We start from the raw sequence: 19308 nt of genomic DNA, 5'->3' as shown, positions 1-19308 counted from the left end.
CAAAAGGGAACTATTTCTGTATAACCACAGAAAAGCCACTAAACAATCTTTAAAAGCCCATTCTGGGGTCACAGGGAGTCCACAAGCGTTTCTCAACCATGATGGCTGCAGGAGGGAAATAATAGCTCATTCTGTTTCCAGAATGTCTCTGTGATACCTTTTTGGTGGTTGTCATGCAGAGACAGCTTTGTGCTTATATTTTAAATTTGTGAATTGGCATCTACTTCACAAGCAGTTACATATTCCCAGACGTCATTTCTTACAAGAGTTTGCCATGTGCCTGTGCCCTTACTGTGGCATGAGATGTTTCTTTACAGTTTGTACTTGATTGCAGTGAACATGGGTAAATGGAGCTTTTGTGGCAGCCACCAAGGTGGCGGGAGCAGGAATTCTCATGTCCACTGGTCACTCTGTGTGCAAGTCACATCACTGAGCCACGGCCCCATCACACGCATCGCATCTCCATCCAGACCTGCACATGAATACATGAGTATAAAAGTGTTGTAGCACCCAAATTGTGGGTCTTTCCCTCTACCACATCATGGAGTTTTTTCCACTCCATCTGGTAGAATGCAGTGTGTTTCTTAGATTTTTTTATATTATTGTCATACTAAAATATCTATTGATCATGGCAAAGGCTTCAAAATGTTGGGTAGTATCACTTCCATCATATTTACTCAAATTTCTAAACATTCTTTACTGATCTGCACCTCTAGGACGTTCTTCAAGAGTTGATAATACCCTGAAAGAAAGAAATAGTGGTAACTGCAGCATTTAGCTGAAGTCTTTCAGTATAAGAATTAGGACTGAACTAAACTGTTTCTTTATCTCTTACTGCATCTTTCTTATTTTGAGGATTGGCTAAGACTTTTTAAAAACAGCACTGGAATCTGGGAGGCTTCATGACTTACTGAGGGCACTCTGCTGGAGCTCACCTTTTATAAAGCATTTATAAAGTGGTTGGGGTTCTCATGCATGTCATTAGTTTGGACGCTACAAGAAATAGTAGAACTTGTCTTGAAAGAGAATAAAAGATTTAGGATTAGTAAAGTTGTTCAGGGACATAAACAAAAGTTTTGTGATGAGAGGTGAAATCTCAGTGGATCACTGGGCACAAATGCTTGTAGAGCCACAAACCTTAGCAACAGGATATGCTGAAGGCACAAACATAAGATTTATATGCATACTAAGAATATTTCAGTAAGAACTGTCAGACAGTTTAGTGGTTGTGAAACACTCTGTGGTTATTTTTAATTTTTTAATCAGTGTATTCTACATATGAAAAAGCAGAGAAAGTTACTGAAGATCTCAATCTTTAAAGTACAGAGATATAAATTTTCTGTAAACCACTGGAATGTGTCCTTGACAAGGGGAAAAGGGCAGAAATCTTACATTGCTTGCTGCTGCCTTCTGAGCCTTACCTGAAACGGTTCACTCTTTTATTGTTGCTTTTTCATATACTTTTTTAGCATGTAAATACACAGAATTATGTTTCAAGTTGCAAAAAATATATTCTTGTGTCTTCTCATGAAAACACTCTGACCTATTATCTAGTGATTGAAGTAGTTGAAACGATGACAGGCAGAAATGCATGAAGGACAGTGACATTCAGCTAAGATGCTTATGCTCAAAACTAATTAAGTTTTTGCATTTTGATCAGCTTTTAATTTGAATTCTGCCCATTAAAATTCTGTACTTATGACTAGGTATTTGTTAAGTGAACAGTTGATTATGTTTCTTCGTTGCATGACCTCTCACAACTTCCTGTGCTATTCATATAATATTTGAATTATTTATGATTATGAAATCATAAAATTTAATTATTACTAGTTAATTCTAATTTTTACTGGAGTTAACCAAGTGTGTCCAGTCAGAATCAGAATTAAAACTAGGAAAGGACACTATAGAGCATAGAGACATCAGATATTTCCTGACACTTTTTGTGACCATCTGATACTTTGGAAGAGTAGGAGAAAGCTTGGAAAGAAAAACAAGTCAATCTCTGTGCAGTGTGATGAAGGTAATTTTGTCTCCTATAACAAAACCTGGTATATACTTATTCCTGCTCCCAGTTTTTGAGTGCACTGTCAGCTGCTGTGAGGTCTGAATGCTTTGACTTTAACACTGGGTATGCATTATTCTGCATTTTCCTGGTTTGAGTCTATTTCTCAAGGTAAGGAGTGCACAAAAGATGATGGAGAAGCCTGTTGGACAGAGTTCTGGCAGTAGCAGAGATTTGTCTCTCTCCCCTCCTGGCAGATATGAATAGAAGAATGAAGCTTGAAACCCTTGGGGTGTGACAGCAGAGTGGGGAATTGTAGCTGACAGCTTGGAGGTAGCCACGGGGACTTGCAAGGGTGCCTGTATAGGATAAAAGAAGTCTGAGGCAAATCCCAAACTGCACATCTTTCCCTGGGAGATTAGAGTAATCTAATCCCACCAAAGGTGCTTGCTCAGCCCCACAGCTCAGGGGTGTCCAACTGGCACTGTCAGACACTTGAGTTTCTTCCTTTGGCAACAGCCACAACAACAGTGTTGTCCACACTTCAGAATGCACTGATAGGTGGTTACAAAAGTACTGAAGTGTCCAGATCAGCAAACAGTTAAGAACCCCTTCGATGTAATTAATTTTGGGCAACTATTTGTCATGGGGAAAAATTGCTTCTGTTTCCAGGCTGTTGCTCAGTCTATTCAGACTGAGTAACAGCTCCAGCAATCAATTTATCAGGTAAATTCAGATGCAGTTGCAAAGCTGAAATTTCTCAGCTTGTGAAAGATTCTTATGTAAATAAATAATAATATTAAAAAATTTAAGAAGTATGTTCATCTGTGATCAGATAGTCAGGACAGAGGTAAATCAGAACAGTGTGCTAGGTCTCTTGCAGGTGTGTGTTCTGATATGACTGAGAATCATGGAATCATTTAGATTGGAAAAGGCTCTTAAGATCATTAAGTCTGTAGTTATAATGGATAGATCCTGTAGCAGGGGGGGTCAGCGTGATAAAGACTTTTTCCATCCCATGCAGTCATCTACTGAGGTGCAATTTGCTTTCTTTGCTGTGAACTAAACTAATTTTCCAGGTTTTTGAAACATATACTAGTATTTTTAAAATTCTTTGCCAGTTATAGCAAAAGGCTTCTCTAAGTGTCCCAAAACTCTGTATTTTATGCAATGAAGGTTAAGCAGTGTGTGTCTGAATCCCATGAAGTTTTATGGCAATGGTTTTTCAGGGCTGTATCTGTTTGTTCTTTTCTGGTTGTATGGGATTTGTTTGTTTTTTTTTTTTTTTTTTTTTTTGTTTGTTTTTTTTTTTGTTTTGGTTCAGGGATTTTTAGGGTTTTTTTGTTTTTCAGTTGCTGTCATCCTGTATAAGAAGCCTCATCTGTAAATTTTTAGGTAACATCTGGTTTAATGGATGAATTATTTCTCTGTGTAAACTATAAAATCAAAGTGATAAATGCAAACTTCTCCAGAGAGGTGTGGAGCTTCTGAGGCGTGGACGACAGTAGCTAGGGAACTATGGGAAAGCTTAGAAATTATTGATTCAGACATTAGTCAGGTTTAAAGTAATCAGTTTGCCTTCAGGTTGAGTTGCAGTTCACTGATGCTTTAGACAGCAATCTTACCGTGTGTATAAAAAAGGAACAAGGATTTTTCCTTAAAACAAAATATGCTGATTTATAGTGAAATTATTCCTCATGGTTTAACTGGTTTCTATGGGTTGTGCTAATGTAACTGTTTTGGATGTACATGGGTGGATTTGGGTGGCCACTTGATGGACAGGGTAGAGGCTGTTTCCAGAGTTCTCCTCAGTTACCTGTCTGCCTGCCACACTGTTCATCTGGTACCTTGCTAAATTCTGCCTCTAAGGTAGCTGGGGGTTTGTTCAGACAACTAAATATCTTTAGCAGAAGACAAGGGGCTTGAACTTATGAGAACTAATCCAAATGTTGAGATTCAGATTCTTCTACAGGATGAGTAATTGATTGTGGATAAATAATCTTAGTTGTTCCCAAGCATCATCCACAAAAACCTTCTTCCATCCAAACAGCAGCTACTCTAAATTATGTCTCTTTTGTCCTTTGTCATTTCCATGACAGACTTCAGATGAAAACATGACTCAATAAACTTGGCATAAGTTTATATTGTTCAGTGGATTGCCACGATATGAAAGTCAGCACTCTACACAGGAGACTGTAAAAATCTCCTTGAAGGAGATTTTTAGTAAATCAAATATATTTGTTTTACAGCTGAGACTTAAATTGGCAAATTGTAGATTATCATCATTCTAATAACCCAGGCACAAAAGAGCAGTCCTTAAGTAGTTTTACTTGTGTTAGAACAAAGAAATGGGGGATTAGTGAAACTGTGAATTAACTATAAAGTCTTTGTGTGCCATCAGCATCTGATGTCAAAATTTATCTCAGAGCAGAATGTGTAATTTTGAAATATGGTTGTTCTAACCAGCATTTTACAGTGATGGACGATCACATTAGTGTTTTTCTTCAAAAATTATTTCCTTTGCCTGACTTGATTTGAATTTTGACCTTTTAAGATTTTTGATCTAAATCCATTTAAGATGATTCTGAAAGGCTTAAAAGACAGTAAGTCAGCAGCTTTCATATTAAAAATATATGACTGTTCACAATGAAACAATTAATTCATGCAAAAGCTGTATCTTTAGGGCTAGACAGTCCTCATTGTACAGCAAAGCAAAAATTAATGGATATTTGAGTAGAAAATCAAATTGGTCTCTGTCATGTGCCTGTGCTATGTCTTGCCCAGCCATTTCTCACACTGGGGTTCTCAATGTTGTGCTTCAGAATTATTGTACAGCCAAAATGGCTCAAGTATTACAAAAATTTACATTGATTATCAAGGGAAGTGGTTTTATCCTGTTTCATCCTCCTGTTATTCACAGTAATATTTTAGATTCCCACACTGGCTCTTTCCTTACTTTCTTTTATGTGCCATATGAAGGTAATTTGAGGAGATGGGGAGCAAAGCTTTAGTTCTTTTGAGCTTCAGACCATATCTGATAGAGGGTGGATTCTGTGATTTTGAAACTGACCATATAATGCTTGTAATTGGAAAACCTACAGATCTCATTTATTTTCAGTCAGTTGAATTTTTTGCATCAATTGTTGGTAGGTCAGGCTTTCATTAATTGGAACTGATATACATCTTAAGTAGCCTGTAGAAAACACTTAGCCAAAGAAATTCCGAGTAAAGGTTTTCAGTGTAGCATTTTCATATTTTTTTGGTCTGGCAGTAGTTTCAGAGGCTATGATGTGGTGTGTCTTCACTGGTTATACCAATGTGACTATTACCCAGCATACTGGTACATACAAACTCTTTGCACCAGCACCTGACTGCATCATTCACTTGTACCATTTACAGGGACTTGTCTGGATGGTCACTCAAAGTGTTGCATTCAGCAATTTAATGACCAAGTGAGCACCAGTGACAAGTGGCATTCCTCAGGGGTCAGTACCGGAGCTGGTGCTGTTTAAGATCTTTGTTGATGACAGGGACAGTGGGATTGAGTGCACCCTCAGCAAGTTTGCAGACAACACCAAGCTCAGTGGTGCTGTCAACATGCTGGAGGGAAGGGATGCCATCCAGAGGGGCCTGGATAGGCTTGACAGCTGGGCCCATGTGAACCTTATAGAGCCATAGAATTATCAAGGCTGGAAGAGCCCTTTAAGATCAAGTCTGACATCAGCCCAGCACTACCACTGTAACTATTAAAGTACATCACCCAGCACCAGCCTCTTAAACACCTCCAGGGATGGTGACTCCACACTCTCTGGGCAACCTATTCCAATGCCTGACCACCCTAACAGGGAAAAAAACTACTTCTAATATCTAACCTTAATCTTCCCTGTCTCAGCTTAAGGCCATTTCTTCTGGTCTTCTTACTTCAGTCACTGTAGAAGAGACCAGCCCTCATCTAGCTACAATCTGTTCTTGGGTAGTTGAAGACAGTGATGAGATGCCCCCTGACTCTCCTTGAGACTGAACAAACCCAGCTCCCTCAGCCATTACTCATAAGATCTGTTTCCTAAACCATTCATGAGCCTTGTTGCCCTTGGCTGGACATGCTCCAGCACCTCAGTGGCCTCTTTAAAGTGCTGATCCCAGAACTGAACACATGATTCGAGGTGCAGTACAGTGCTGAGTACAGTGGGGTCATAACTGCCCTACTCCTGCTGGCCACAATATTCTTGATACAGACCAAGATGCCATTGGCTATCTTGGCCACCGTCAACAGGGATGTTAACAGGCTGTGGAACAGGCTGCCTAGAGAAACTATGCATGCCTTATCCCTGGAAGTGTTCAGGGACAGTTTAGATAGGGCTCTGAGTAACCTGGTCTAGTGAAAAGTGCCCCTTTTAATTTTGTCTGTTAATAAACTGTATGCTAATTATAAGTTCTTCAGCAAAATGATAGGTCTTATAGAATAGTGGTACAGTAGTAGAATTAGCACAGTAATAGAGCTTGAACAAATCTCCAGCCTTGAAGAAGTGTTATTTTTTTAACATTCCCAGCACTGCAAGATGCCAGCAAATGCAGATGTCTTTGCCTTTACTATGTGTACCATGCTGGTTTACAACTGAAGGATAAACAAAGCACAGTTTATTACTGCCATGCTCCTATTTAATCTAGTCTCAAGTGCTGTTTTTCCCATTTCATTGCACTGAATCTGCTTTTTTTGCAACACAATTTCCTCTCTGTTAGGGGCAGACAGTGGAGAATTGATGAGTGACTCAGTCACAGAAGGCTTTGGAGGCATCTGGTTTTCCCTTTTATCATTTGTGTTCCAATCTGTCAAAAGCAGGACACAACTGGGGAAAGATGGCAGGGGGAGGAAACACGCTGACCTGCCTGCAGTTGTGTCTGCATGAATCAGCATGCTGGTTTGTGCTCAGGGAGATGGATGCAGGATAATAAACCAAGTATGTCTTTGTTTACAGTTTTGTTTGAGAGAAAGCGTGAGGCCCTCTCTGCAGAGCTGCCAATCTGGCTGGGCAGAATGGAGAAATTCATCTCAGCATCAAGATGCTTAAAAGTGCTCATCAACTTGTATTCATTACAAACACCTGCACATGAAATTCGCATAACAGCAAAAGAAGCAAAAGTGATGATGTTGAAGCAGTGTGAAAGAGAGCACTCCTGTGTTCTGCAGTGGGCCAGTCTGTATCCAGGCACAAAGGACATGTCTTTGAGAGGGATGTTCAGCTGATCTGTTTTCTATGTGTTTTCCACCTCAAGAGTGAAGATGAATCAATGCCCTGGATAAGATGGCTTTTCCAGGGGAACTCAGCAAGGCAGAGCTGTGGAAGGGTGGAAAGGTGCACACCAGCACTGGCTGCATTGCCAACCCCAAATTAAGGGCTCAGCATTTTGCCACTTGATCAAGTGCTGCTCAAGTACAGAGTAGAACTGCAAATTTTACAGGTTACTGCCATTAGGGAAGCATTAGGGTTTTACCAAGGTTTCAGATCTGCATTTTTCCAGTATTTGTAGGGTTAACCTCTCTCTTTTAAATATTTTGGAGCTTTGGCTTTCCAGCTGTCCTGAAATTGGGTCTGCAACTTCACCATGATATCCTGCTTTAAATGTTGTCCTTTCATCAATGATGGCAAAGGGAAGATTTCTGTCCCAGGAGTGCTGGTGGGTTGATCATCAGTGCTTGGCACATTGCTGTTCAACTCTGAAGCATTGCAGGGTGGCTGTTATTCCACCATCCACAACTTGTTGCCCACCTATTGCCTGTTGCAGGCACCTTCATTCTGGTCTTCCTACTGTCAAGAGGGTCATATCCTTCACATGAATGCTCAACAGATCTGGAAATCATAACCCAGGCAGATGTTCAGCTCTCTGTGATTTCTTCTTTGCAAGTAAATACCATTGTTTGCATATGAAAGAGTAGTGTCTGCTTAAGTCCTCTCTCCCAAAAGTGTAGGGTTTTTCATCACTAGCAATTGAAGTGGTGGCAGCTGAAAACTTTCACAGTTACATTTATGACTTGTTCCTTTAAACAAATGTTAATTTAAAAAATTATATCAAAAAATAAAGTTGCCAGTATGCCTTCAAAAATATTATATTTTTGGTAGTCAGAAGGAAATACCTGATCTTATACCTATTCCTTGAAATATGGATTTCCCACATGGTCCTTGGAATAGAGACATATTTTCTTTCAGTAGCTAATTACAAGCACTACCTTCTCCTAAACTATTTCACTGTGTAGGAAGGAAAATTAACTCCTCTTTTCTTTATAACTTCACTTGACCTTGGAACACTCCACAGACATTGCTGACTACACCTGAAGTGTGCCACATGTAGTTGGTTCAGCAGTGATATAAGGACTAACTTCCATCTGACCTTAAATCCTTGTGTGCAGCATCTTTTATCTCAAAGTCCTGCTGCTGCAGATGATTTTGCACTGTGATATTCCTGTGAATTGGTCTTGATGGCTTTGGTATCACCATTTTTGTAGTAATGACTGGTTGTTTGAAAGAGATATGTAAATACAAGGCAAGTGTTTAAATTCAGGGGTGTTCTGATTACCCTTACACCAGGCTTGAGAAAGAAACACATTTCTGAGTGTAGAACTTTGCTCAAGGACCTTGATACATTTACAGGGAATAAGTTTTTTTTATCTTACATGTACATTAGCCAGCTTCTGTTAAGACATTATTTGCCATGTTTATGTAGCAATGTCAACTAGTGCCCTGAAAATTCTTTAATAAAAAGGAGTTTTGTTGATTTTCAGGTGTTCAAACGAAACCGTATTCAAAAAGGAAGATTTATTTTGGGCATACAATTTCTGCCCCACTCCGTATTCTTGGACAGCACTTCTGGGCCTTATTTTGTATTTGGTTTTCTTTGCACCTGGTAAGAAAATACTTGTTTTTGCATAAAGGTTTAAAATGTCAAATAATGAATCTACATGTTAAATTTATTTTTGAGTCCAGCCATTAAAGTCAGGTTGATCTTTTTATTCCTAATTCTTAGGGATGGGTCCTATGCCCTGGACTGTCAATTCTGAAATTTATCCACTTTGGGCTAGAAGTACAGGAAACGCGTGTTCTTCTGGAGTCAACTGGGTGTTCAATGTGCTCGTGTCACTGACATTTCTGCATACAGCTGAATATCTGACATACTATGGTAAGTAACAGTACATGTCCATATGTACACTACTGCCATTGGCACTGAGATTTTCTCTGGATTCTGGGTCCCTCCACTGGTTTTGCTATGAAGTGTCAAAGCAGTGTTCTCAACCCACTGTGGTTTCCTAAGACTAGAGATCTGCTTGGATCATAGAGTTTGGTCTAGATTTCATAAGAAGCATTTTTTTTTGTCCTTAACTGATAACCTAGACAGTTGATTAAAACAGAGAAGCTGAAAAAAAACCATTTTTGATTTAGTTAAATAATGCTGACTCCCACTTAAGGTGACAGCATCTGCAGTTTTCGACTTTATGGTGATATCCAAGGCCAGTATCAGATGGTACTTGCAGAAATACAGCTGTTGATAAAGTGCTGTCTGTGGCACCCTGTGGAGTTTGTCAGGTTACTGCTCAGCCACTCCAGTACAAGTAATTTAAATCACATTAATCTGCCAGGGAACTGATATGACCTTCACATCCTTACTAGCCTTTCAGCTCTACTTGTTATTTCTTTGAGCCATCAGTGTGGCAACACTAAGGAAAATGTTTGTTGGTCCTTTGCTACCTGCTCTGCCCCTCTAGGTATGGTGGACTGTGGGCAGGAACAAGATCTTTCTCAGGATTGTCACTTTTAAATAATAATTAGGTGTAAAAGTCACAAACATTATTTTAATCCTGACTCATTTCTTTCGCTGGAGCTTTTCATTTTGAGGACTTGTCTTAATGTGTCCTTCACTGTCGAGACAAACCAAGAAAGCTCTTTCCTTTCACATCTGTTTTTTTTTTCATTTGGACATGTCATTGTCTAATTGCTGTTTATTTTAAGAGCAGAGTGACTTGCCCAGAAAGGATGTGTATTATCTTTCACATGACTTGGAATTGCCTTTGTCAATTTGGAATTTCCTCTTTGGTGAGGAATGAGGCAGTAAAGAGTCCTTCTCCTACACCTGCAGCCCCACCGCTCATTGTTGTAACCCTGCCACTCCAGCCTTTGCTTTCACACTCTCTGTTGAAGCCACAGCCTGCTGCTTCTGTCACTCCCCCTGCTCTGGCACAGAGGAGGGATGGGAACCTCTGTAACTGACTGTGACGATGGTTTTACATTGCAGGAGCCTTCTTCCTCTACGCAGGGTTTGCTGCCTTGGGACTGGTTTTCATCTACGGCTGCCTTCCTGAGACTAAAGGGAAAAAACTGGAGGAAATTGAATCTTTGTTTGAAAACAGGCTATGTACATGTGGTATGTCAGATTCTGATGAAGGGAGGTATATCGAGTATATTCGGGTGAAGGGAAGTAATTACCATCTTTCTGACAATGATGCTTCTGATGTGGAATAATTTTCAGCTGCTGATGTATTTAATCATTTAAAAGCCTTCTGGGGGAAAAGCAGCTCTCTGATGACCTCACTGCCCTGCTTCTGGTCTGGTCCTCCTTTTTACTGTGTATTTAAAAATGCCTTCATGTTCAAAAATGCTCCATTTGGGAGGAAATTCGATATGCTAGCGTTTTCTTGATAACTGAAAGCAATGGCTTCCAAAAGAGATTGAATTCCACAATTATGTGACTTTACCAAGTGTGTGTGACACTGCTCCATCCCCAGATGTTTAGTAGGGTGCACTGTACCAGATGAATACAGAAGGCTATCCTAGATGGTCAGGGGCTGTCCTTATCTCCAATACTGACAAAACCTAAAATAATCAAGTGGCTGACGAGAAAGGAGCTGACAGCTGTTGGATCCCCATCCCATAGGAGCCAAGGAAGAAGCTCTGCTGTGCAGTATAACAAAGGATGAATGCATAAGCTGCTGTAACAGTAACCATTTAAAAGGTTTAACTGATCGGGAAAATACAAAGACCTGCTGTATCCATCAGAGGGACATTTCCCAAATTTACCCAAAGAGAGAGAATTTCCATTATTTATTTAAGGTAGCAAGTAGAGAGCCATACTCCCCTGGATGGGGGTTCACTAGGGTGGTGTGTGTCTGTGCTACACTGGGTTATCCATCCATGCTGCTCCTGAGAACACACTGCAGTTGGAAGTTTATGTTTGTCAGAAAAATGGGCAAAATTAATTACTGACAGCAGGAAAACAGAGCTCAGTATGTGGCCACACGTACAAATGCACTGGTCTATATTGCTAGGTACAACACAGAGGCTTTGGTTTAAAAAAAAAAATATATATATATACTTGTTTTCCTTTTTAGCATTTGAGCATATTGGTTTGTGCCTAGTTTTGAACACAAAAATACCGTTAGCTAAAAGAAAGAGAAGAAGGGGAGAGGGTTTGTGCTGCTAAATGCACAGTGGTCATCCCTCCTGCGCCTTTTGCTTGTGAATAATCATTGCCTTCAGTTTATCTCCATATGTGCCGAGTAAATGACTCCCAGCACATTTTTTTTCAAATTTCCTCAGTCAATTGGTGTCTTGCTGGATCTAAAGAGAAATATTAGCCATGGGCAGAAGCCTGCATCTCATATTAATTGCCTTACCGAAGCATTGCAAACTTGTCAAGAAAATGTCAGGCACAAACCTAACTTGGCTGCCTTTAGCATGGTAATGAAAATATGAATGGTATTTTATTCACTTGCTATGATTGCTTGCCTTGGCAAATTGAATTTTATGCAGTTACATAAAAATATTATTTGTTTTTTCTTTGTCCTGTCCTCACTGCTTTAAGTCTCCGAAGATATGAGTTTGAAAGCATCAACAATTCAAATTCTTATCTTTGAAACATTTGCTTCATGAAAGAATGTGGGAAAATTCCTCTGCCTGTGGGCTGATGCCCATTTATTTGGTAAAAAATACATTTATTTTTCATTGTGTAAAGATTAAAGAAATCATTAGGCTCATTAGGTTTTATAGATTTGGTTTGTGGTTTTTCTTGAGTTGAAAAATATTTTTAACGCTGGATTGCTATCAAAACCAAGCCTGGACATTTGTTACTAAATTATTTTTATTGGATAACATGAAGTTTTGTTGTTGTAAAGAAGTCTGGCATTATGTTATCTTCTATGGGGGGAGTTCTTATTCCCCAATTATTGACCTATTGGATGTATTTTGGTTTCTTTTCTTTTTTCTTTTTTGTTAATCAGAGAAATACTTTGGAAAGAAAACATTTTAAGGAATCCTTCTGTGACTTGACTGGGGTTAAAAGGGAAAAACATAGTAGACAGAGGGAATTTCAAATTAATCTTTGCAAAGAGCAGCTTGATCTTGAATGTCTCCTGTGCAGTGAGAGGGCTGGATTCGCATGCCTTCCATCTTGCCTCCCTTTTAAGCGCACAATGTTTTTATGCTTGAAAGCACCAGCTGTAGAAAATGCTGATATCTCCAGATCTATCTATTGCAAATGATGAGGTCCTCAGACCTCTCTACAAACGCCCCTCCTGCAGGATGTCTCCCTTCACCTCTTTGAAGCCTTCATCAAGGTGCAGTACCTGAAATGAGAAAAAGAGATACTTGGCACAGAGAAGAACAAAATCGTTTCATGGAGAAATTAACTTTTTTCAGAAACCAAAAAATTGCGTTTGAAGACCCGAATTGGAAGCAGTTTTGTTACCTAGAGCAGTGTGTGAATAGGTGTGTAACAGCCAATCTGTGCTTACACAGTTTAAGTGGTTTTAGTGGGTATTTTCTGGCTTCTGGGGATGGGGACTTAGGGTTCTGATGGCTCCAAAAGCACAAGCCCACACTCACCTTCACAGCTCTGAACATTCCCATGCTTGGTGTGTCTGGAGTGGGAGTGAGGTGGGAGCCAGCGTCCCAGCAGCAGCCCCGTGTCAGCGCTGACCTCACTTGTGTCCACAGGGAGAGGGAAGGTGCAGGGATTGGGCATAACTGAAGCAAAGTCACTGGAAAGGTCAGTGTCACGAGGTCAGCAGCCTCTTCTGTTTTGCAGGCAGTGCTGGGGCTTTTTAGCAGCAGAAGACCGTCTCTGCCAGCCTTGTTTCATGGACCTTCCCAAAGGGGCACTCAGTCGCGTACAGCACTGGGCTCATTTTCTCAACACAGGTTCAGTCTTACTGAAAACGGTTTTCTGAAGGTTTGTATCCCCTGTCCTTTCTCCCAAGACAGGGTGCCTGGTCCTGTGCATAGGAATAGCAATTGAAAGATGTATTTTATTCCTCATGGCTACTGGCCATGAGGGTACAAAATACACATTGGCTTCTTTATTGTCCCTCCCTGTTCTATGCCTACAGAGAGCGGGGTTTAAGTCTTCCTTTTTGGGTTTCTTCACACCAAGAAAGCATTCCATACCTTACAAACACTGAACATAGTACCAAGCATCATTAATATTAAAAATGAGATCAGATACTTCAAATTAATCTTATGCTGTTAGGGTTTTATTTTTAGAATCTGTGAACGTTGAGAGTTTATTATGAAAGTTAGAAATGTGTTTCTATTTTGCAAATATTTTTAATATTTATGAGTATTTTAAGTTTTAAGAGATTTCTGCTAGAGGTAGACTTAGTAACATTCCAGATAAAGGAATAAAAATACAGTGTAACTGAATAATGTCTTATTACAAGAATTTCATTTATGAAGTAGCATAAATAATATGTCTAAGCACAATATTCTTTTATTGAAAGCTTTTTGCAGAAGATGTGAAATTGTTTCTTCACAAGGACTGCACACTTAATTCAGGTATTCTCTGCATCAGGAGTGTTAGAGTAATGCTGCTGGTAGAGATATTTTAATTCTGAATTATCCACCAACTCTACTAACACCAGCTATAAAAGAAACAAGTCCTGATGCATTTTTAATATTTTAAAATTTAATTCATGTTAATTTGCATATAGTAGTTCACCATGCTGAGTAATTTGAGATAATTTGGCACTTTTTTATTCCCCTTGTCACTTTGTTGATCAAAATAATCTTTTAACAAGAGAACCAAACCTGTTTTGAAAATAGATAGAGTCAAAGCAAGGCCCAGGAGTCATTTGGAGGGCTGGAGTTTCATTGCTGTGTGGGCACCTTGGGTCAGTCACTCTTGGAGGCATTTCCTTGGGAAGTGCAGTGACAACACTGGTAGAAATTGTGGGGCAAGAAGGGGTAAATCACAAAGGACCATTGTTCCAACACTAACTTCTTTTTGGATGGGTTAGGGTTGCGAGGGGAGAAGAAGGAAATGATGCATCAAAAGTATCACAAAGTCAAGTTTCAGTAGAGATGGGTATTGTAGCCAGCAGGAGCAGTCTCTGACTTGTCTCCCTTGTGGGGTGAGGATGATGGAGAGAGGGACTGTGCTCGGTCCTGTGGATAGGAATGGAGGGGCTGTCAGGGGAAGAAGCACTCTAGTGTTGCTCTTCCATGCCTGTGTGGAGGTGAGGACGTGGCAGTGGAGTTGGTAAAGTTGTACATTTTTCCTTGGTGAAATCTCTTTTGCCATTCGTAGTCACTTGGGCTGAGCACTGAGAAGTTTTGACCTTCAGGGACTGCTACAGGCTCTAAGCAAGGGTCTTGACTTAGGCCATGGGAGTATTGGGTGCAGTCCCACAGGCATTCAGTGGGCAAGGAAAAGACAGACCCTGTACTTCTCCACTTTTCACTCAGCTTTCTACTTCTTGGTGATGCTCTTCTAACATGGTCATTTTGACATTTTACTTGCATTGTTGGCTTTGTTGGCTGAACATCACTACTGCAGAAGAGGCAGACTCTATACAGCGGAGAATGATCTTGGGGTAGAAATCAAGGCAGAAGAGATGGTTCTGCAAAGCACTTTAAAGAGTAATATATGTGTGCACTTTTTTTTTTTGAGAGAATGAAGCTAACCAAACCCATTCCTCTGCATTGGGAAGAAAATCAAGCTTTGTGTACCAGGCCAGAAGCAGATAATGCCACAATATGTGCTTTATGGCAAAATGTGTTTTTATTGCGGGTAACATTTACAGCTTACATGTAGCTGCTGCCTATAAAGTGACTCAATTGTTCTCTGGATTTTAACAAGTCATACTTTTGTGCAAAAATCTTAGTGGTTTTCTATCAATCTTCATCACCTTGTGTACAGTACAGTTCAGCATAATCCACAGTGGTCTAGATTGTGGCAGTGTTTCAAATGTCAGCACAGTAAAATTCTAGGTGAACATTGTTAAAGAAATATTGTTGTTTGTGATACTGGGGGTTAAAATTCCTCAAAGGCAACTATATATAGATTTTAAAAGGCTGAAAAAAGGCAGTTCTTATCTATTTTGTGTATGTTTTCATATAGAGAAGGAGTTTTTTATGTGCCAATAACCATCACTGTAGTGTTTTGTAAATGGGTGTTAATAGTGTTGCAGAGTTCTGTATATGAGAATATACTTTAGCCACAATGACCTGTTAGTGTGAACCAGTGGCATGTTTTTAATCTTACACCTCTCATCAGAGGTGCTCACTTGCTGGCTTCAGTAGAGCTCACTCATGCCAGGGGAAATTTGACAAGGGTCAGGCCTTCACAATACAGACTTCATCTAAATCCCTGCTTTTTCACATTGTCATTAGACAGTATGTTACATGTGGATGATCTGGCACATGTAATTTTAAAGCTTCAACTCCAGTTCAGTTACTCTCCTTGATTTTGTTGAGAAAAATTTTGTCAGAATTTGCTTTGGTCTTTCATGACATTTATATAAATAAGGAGCATACCGATGAATTATGAATATTGTCCACCTATTTCAAAAGGAACCATCTGTTTCTAAAGTGTTAAAATAAAGGCAAATTTCTCTTGCTGCCTTAAACATTACACAGACTTTGGAGAGGACTGAATGTATGACCATCATTGTGACTTCTGCAGGAGAAACCTCATGGATCCTCAGCAGGTGTGAAATGAGGTGGTTTCATTGTGCTGGGATGCTGCGTTACACTGCGGGCCCTGCCTAGTGCACGCCTGCCATCTGTTTGATTTCAAGTGTTCCAACAGTCCCTGTGAAACTGATGGGATTATTCATGTGCTTGATATTCTCCATGTGCTCAGTGTCCTGCTGGTCCGGGACATCACTGGGAAGTGGCACGAGTCATGTCTCTGCTTTCCTTTGTGAATCTCACTCCTCTACAAAATAGTTAACCGGATCTTTGTGTGACAGATGCCATCTAGAATATTTGACACGTTATTATGGACCAAGTTGATAGTGGTAATTCCATGCTGAATAATGTGCACATGGTGCCATCAGGCACACTGTAATCCCTGGGCACGGGTTATGGTATTCAGTACAAAGCAGGTTTTGGCAAAACAATTTGCTGGGTTGTCCAAGTCATTTCTTAACCATGTCGAAAATGTGCCATTTCCATTTCCAACCGGTCAAGCCTATAATGTATGAAAGTGTTGTACATTTTCTGAAACTTAAGTGATGTAAAATTATTTAATTGACTTATGATTGCTTTAATGAAGTTTGGTCTTTACATAAAAATAAATATCTTCAAAGAATTGTCAGTGCCAGAAGTGTAAATGAACAAAATAAAAGGTGAGATACTTAATTACAGAATTTTTCTCAAGATTTCATTTGTTTGAGTATTCGGGTCACCTTTTAGAGTGGCAGCTTCGCATTGCTCAGCAAAATGAGCTCAGATAAGCCATGGGCTTGCCTGAAATAAGGGAAGGGTAAGAACAGCTTTGAATATGATCTTAATGTGATGTTTTTCAAATCAGAGAATGGTTCTGTGACACCAGGTAAGTGTCCCTTCCTTTCTGGAGGATTTTTGTGAAGAGCTGAATGCAGCTATGCAGAGCTGCCAACTGTCCCAATGTGCCACCATGAGTTTGCAATGTCCTCTGCCCAAACAGACCGGTTTCCTTACAGCAATTTACACCATCAGACTTGATTATGGACTGGGAAAAGAGCAGGTGTTGCTGTTTTCTAATGGGGAACTGTCCTAATTCTGTGTGTTTTATTAAGAAAATTGCTGGAAACAGTTTGATGGCTAAAAAAAAGCAGCATGACCGTGACTGTGCTGTGCTCGGGCTGCCCTGGCTGCATTCCCCGGTGTGACAGAGGAATCGCACCCTCTGGTGGTGAGACAAATGGAAGATGGTTCTGTTACATCCACCCACCACAGGTACCACAGTTGAGTCCCGGTGAGATCCAGAGCTGGCTCTGACAGAGCTGTAGCCTTTTGGTCCAGGGTGCAGAGAGATCACAGCCAATGGGGAGAAGCTTGGCAATCCTGTATCTGTGGCAGTGCATATCTCCAAGAGAAGAGCGAGGCAGCTCAGCACTGTGCACTGACAGCTTCTGTTTCTAGGTGTCTGGCTGATAGTGCTTATAAAGGTGATGAGTGACTGTAGTTCATATTACTTGTCACCAAAACTACATGGCAGCTTTGTGGGATAATGAAAATCTGGTGGCTCTGCTGTTAAATACTCTTTTTTTTGCCTTCTGCCATTTCTCTGTGCTCCAGCTACTTTTACAAAGCAACTACTGATGGATTGATTTTTGCCAAATGCATTCTCCCTTGTGTAGAACTGAACTGCAGGCAGTTACAGTAATTGCTCTAAATCTTTGTGGGCATTTTCAGGATCAGGACTGGGTGATGCTCCATCTGAACTAAAGTCACCCATAGAGTGCTGTGTGGCCTTTGCTTTGCACAAGGCACAAAATGCTTCTTTCAAGGCTCCTACTGTTTGTGGGAAGTAAGTGGGGAACTTAAAAGAAAGCTTAAAAAAAAAGTCCTTTTTCTCTAATCTCAGTGGTCACCTGCTGAGTTGCTCTGGGCTGGTTGAAGAGACCTGCTGCCAGTTGTCCCCTGAGCTGGTGTCCCTCCAGTTTACCTCTCACCCACATACCTCCCCTGCACAAACATACTTGGGCACTTCAGCTGCTGCAGTTTCACTTCCACTTGACCCAAAATGAATGACATCTCAGCTCTTCTCCTGATGGACAGTCTAACACATTCAGCCTATCAAGAAACCAGCTGAACTTTGTGGGAACCAGTCACACACACTTGCCATCAGCAGTTCCACAGTCTCATCCTGGGGCTGTTTGTTAGCTGGTCTCCAGGGCAGGTTTTCACTCCCTCGTTTAATGTGTGTTACCTACCCCATACCAGCATTGTGTGTGTGTGATTGAGAAGGTCTGCATAGACCTGAAGTTTAGAAAGTTTTTGCCTTTTGAGAGTTAACTGCAGAATTACCAGGAATATTTTCTGCATCTTGATTTTGACAGAAAAATCTGGAGGGCGGTGTGAGTTTAATTTGGTTGGATACTTTTATAGGAGATGTCAGGATCTGGGTTTCAGGAGGATACAGGATCCATCTGTTTTTCTGATGTGTGAAACCTTTGCCTTAGCTAGCACACTCTGATTTTGGGTGCTGTGATATCCCATGAAAGCTCAGATAGAATCCTTAATGCCAAACAAAAGCAGGGAGTCATACACAGAGCAGTAAGATGTATTGTGTGAAGGAAGAAAGAGAAGCACACATCCAAAATGACCTACCCACAGTCTTGTAACACATTAACAGCAGCACCAAACTGGGGGGACTTAGGTGCCTTTTATTGCAGGTAGAAAAGGGCAGGGAAATGAAAGGCTTCCAAAGCAGCCCTGTTCTGTGGATCATTCTTCAGAAGATCAGAATACACAGATCCTCACAAAGATGCGGGAGTTATGCTCAGTGTAAGGAGCGTAGAAGCTGCAGTGCACTGATGCCAAGGGAGCACATCCCTTGAGGGGGCTCAGGTGTGAGAAGGGAAAACAATCACAAAAGCAGTGAATCACATGTCCATACCCATTTGGAAAGAGAGTTACTTAGATATCATTAAAGGTGGAGAAAGGGGGCTGGAGAGGTGGGGAATATCCATGTCTGAAGAAACAGTGAGAGTTTGGGGGCCCATCAGGGAGGCAGTTTGAGATACAGGAACAGTTTGAGGGCAGAGGGGGCTGGATTAGCTAAACTTCACAATCAAGGTGATTTGTGGAATAGAGACTGGATCAGGTTGCCACGGCAACATGAGCAGGAAAAAGCACAAAGCAAATCCTGAGCAGAGCCTGGGGGAAGGAAGTAGGCATAAGGTATGGAGGAGGATGGTTAGTGAAGTGTGAGTGTGGGGACATAGCATCTCTGCCACACCACTGTGTGATGTCAGGGGACAGTGTCAAGCTGTCCTGGGTAGAGGAGGGCAAAGTCAGAAGGCACAACTGGGCTGAGAATGCAGCTGATTCAAG

At 40.7% G+C, this 19308-nt stretch overlaps 1 protein-coding gene across 1 annotated transcript in view; it reads left to right on the top strand.

Moving 5' to 3' along the window:
- Positions 1–16634, top strand: part of SLC2A13 (solute carrier family 2 member 13) — a 142507-nt gene extending 125873 nt beyond the window's left edge. The window contains exons 8-10 of the mRNA XM_053977949.1: positions 8781–8902; positions 9023–9175; positions 10286–16634. Of these exons, the coding sequence (XP_053833924.1) occupies positions 8781–8902; positions 9023–9175; positions 10286–10512 (502 nt within the window). The 3' untranslated portion in view covers positions 10513–16634. The remainder of the gene's footprint in view (positions 1–8780; positions 8903–9022; positions 9176–10285) is intronic.
- The last annotated feature ends 2674 nt before the right edge of the window (positions 16635–19308 follow it).

This window comes from Vidua macroura, chromosome 5 (assembly GCF_024509145.1).
Source record: "Vidua macroura isolate BioBank_ID:100142 chromosome 5, ASM2450914v1, whole genome shotgun sequence".
Lineage (NCBI taxonomy): Eukaryota > Metazoa > Chordata > Aves > Passeriformes > Viduidae > Vidua > Vidua macroura.
Note: the sequence above shows the minus strand (reverse complement) of the source record. Positions and strands in the feature narration are given on the sequence as shown.